Source organism: Colletotrichum tamarilloi, assembly GCF_030869305.1.
Source record: "Colletotrichum tamarilloi strain Tom-12 chromosome Unknown Scaffold_415.1, whole genome shotgun sequence".
Classification (NCBI taxonomy): Eukaryota; Fungi; Ascomycota; class Sordariomycetes; order Glomerellales; family Glomerellaceae; genus Colletotrichum; species Colletotrichum tamarilloi.
In genome coordinates this window covers 1-2481 of record NW_026849796.1, presented here as the reverse complement: position 1 = coordinate 2481, position 2481 = coordinate 1, and the positions used below count along the sequence as shown (strand labels likewise).

Sequence of the window (2481 nt, the reverse complement as noted above, 5' to 3'; positions counted from 1 at the left end):
GTGTGACGGCGTTGTGTCGCGTGTGCTCCCTGTGCGGGCCGGGACCAAGCCGCTGGACCACTCCATCACGACGTTTCACAACGTGAGGCTTCAGCCCGAAGCGCTTCTGGGATCGGCGTCGCGAGGTGACAACGAGCGAGAGGAGTTTCTTGCCCACATCTGGAGGGTATCCGTCGGCACGCTCTCACTCTCCATCATGGGGGTGTCTGCCATCCGAGTTGCGGGCTGCATCGCCGCCCTGTACAGCCAGCGTCGTCTGGTCGGAGATAGGAACAGACTGCCCATCATGCAGTTCAGCACACAGCAGAGACCGATCCTGGAAGCCCTGGCGCACGGGGAAGTCTTGCATGCATATGCCAAGTGGAGCGTTGGCGAGTTCACCAACCACAATCACAACGCAGACGTCCGCCGAGGGATCGCTACCGTCTTCAAAGTCTTGGTTGTGCGATCGTCTCGTTTACTTCACGAGCTGGCGGAGCGATGTGGCTGGCAGGGCCTGTACGCGCACAATCAGATAAGCGAACTCGCATCAACCTTCCAGGGGAACTCCGTGGCCGAGGGTGACACTCTTGTTATAAGCATTCGTAGGTCTTCTTCATACACGAGCCTAGATATGGGCCCTGACACCTCCTAGGTCTCGCTTCTGAACTCCTCGTGAACAGATATGGCCTTCCACAACCGACTGATCCGACAGGATCTCTTGCCATGTATGAAGCCGGGATGATCGAAGAGGTTGCGAGAGACAAAAACCTCGCACTCGGCGCATCCGGCAGCTTGAGGGGCACGGCCTATAATAACAGCGTTCTCCCTCGATGCAGAGCGATGGTGGAGGCCATTGGACAGCGCATGGCCTACGAGGCAGCTCAGGCGCAAGGCAACATCGCGCCCGAGGTGCTCGATGTGTTTGAAAAGTCTTGCATTCAGAAGGATCCGTCCTGGTTTGTCGAAAACGACTACGGCACTCGATCTGCGTTGCGGGACGACGAGAACAGGGCATACTCCAACTTGCTGCCCCTCTTGCCCACGCTGATGGAAAGGGCCAATGCTAAAGACTACATCACGGCGCCGTTGGTTGAAGAGGGAGACATGGAAGACTTCATCAAGACCCTGCCGGCTTTTGGGGCTCGTACGGACGACGTGGTAGCAGAGCGGGCCCCAAAGTCCAGACTTTGATGTAGAAACAATCCAAGTACTTTAGTTTTATCACTTGCATCTGTCTTCTCGCCATGTCCCAAGGTTGCACATCGCCGCGGAGATGAGCGCGAGGGCAGGACGGTTTGTATGGTTAGTTTTGATGGTATGAGTCTAGCGTCCTACTTGCGGGGCCGTGACATGACGCCCCGCGACGGATATTTTTATAGCATAGAATTCACTCGCAGTGCTAGCTCAAAGATATCGGCGAAAGAACCATATTTGGAGACGTACGTATTCGGGGTTTCCTATCTACTCAGCTTATGTGGAGACGGGGAAAAGTCCGAATACAAGGTGAGAAAGATGGCGCTGATCAAATACTGGTAGATGAACACTCGCCCACGTCCTAGTCCTTCGGACCTGGGGCTTGGAATGCAGACTCGCTGTACGGTCCCTTCTCCATTCCTACGAGCCCATTCTCGGCTAGGTATTCCCTGGCGTCGATCGGAAAGCGCCGTAGCAGGTTCCGGAACTGCTGTTGTTGGTTCTCCGATATGGGGAAGCGGTCGTCTCCCGCTTTGCCACTCTTAGCTAGAGCGATGACCAGGTCCTCCTCTTTCTCTGCAGGTAAGGCGTTCATGGCGCGCCGCCATTCGCTCTCCAAACAAGGCACGAGGTATTCAAAAATGTCAGCGACGCAGCCGTTTCCTTCGTACGGGTCTTGGCTGATGTCCAGGGTAGCCTTGGTCAGCTTGCCGTACTTTTCCGACTTGGGAAAGCCAAATTGCGTGATAGATGCATCAAAGATGCGCCGCTCATCAAATAGCCCGCCATACGACGCAGTAAGCTCGATGTTGTCTTTGTTGTTTTTGCTTGAAATGTCGATGGTGAGCGCATAGGGCAGGGCTATGTCAGTCCTCAAGGCGGGTTTGAAGTCGAGTCTGCATTTCCGCGTCCCACCTATCGGCGGCAGGGCGTCGAGTAGATCGTTCCAGAGCCACCACAGCAGCGGTGCCGAAGTTGAGTCGTGGATTGGTTTGGAACAGAACCTTGTGATTACGCAGGAGAATTCGTCTGCGTACATTAGGCACGGTGAACTTGGCCATAGATAATGCAGACAAGAGTGTGCAAAAGACTGCAGGCTGCCGACACCTATGTATATAGTCTCCGGACATGGCCTGTACATGCGGCCGCTGCGAAGCCTGGCTCTCAGAGCGCTCTCTGAACTTGAGAAATACAAGCCAGGACCCCAGTCCATTTAGCAGTGGATTCAGTCCCCTGGTCAAGGCAGAGCAAGTTCAGCGTAGAGACCCTGCACGCCCTCACAAACGCCAGCACACAGCGCCTTGT

General features: G+C 55.3%; 2 protein-coding genes across 2 annotated transcripts; one reads left to right on the top strand and one right to left on the bottom strand.

The window, feature by feature from the left end:
• Nucleotides 1-1173, top strand: CTAM01_17213 (uncharacterized protein; the record flags this gene model as incomplete). Its single annotated transcript, XM_060533201.1, has 2 exons — nucleotides 1-584; nucleotides 695-1173. Coding segments are annotated over 2 exons (1063 nt in total), but the record flags the coding sequence as incomplete, so codon positions are not given.
• Nucleotides 1174-1537: 364 nt separating this feature from the next.
• On the bottom strand, nucleotides 1538-2215 carry CTAM01_17212 (uncharacterized protein; the record flags this gene model as incomplete). The annotated part of the gene is made up of 1 exon (XM_060533200.1): nucleotides 1538-2215. One exon carries the CDS (start codon nucleotides 2213-2215, stop codon nucleotides 1538-1540), a length of 678 nt encoding a protein of 225 aa, XP_060372221.1.
• Between the last annotated feature and the right edge of the window lie 266 nt (nucleotides 2216-2481).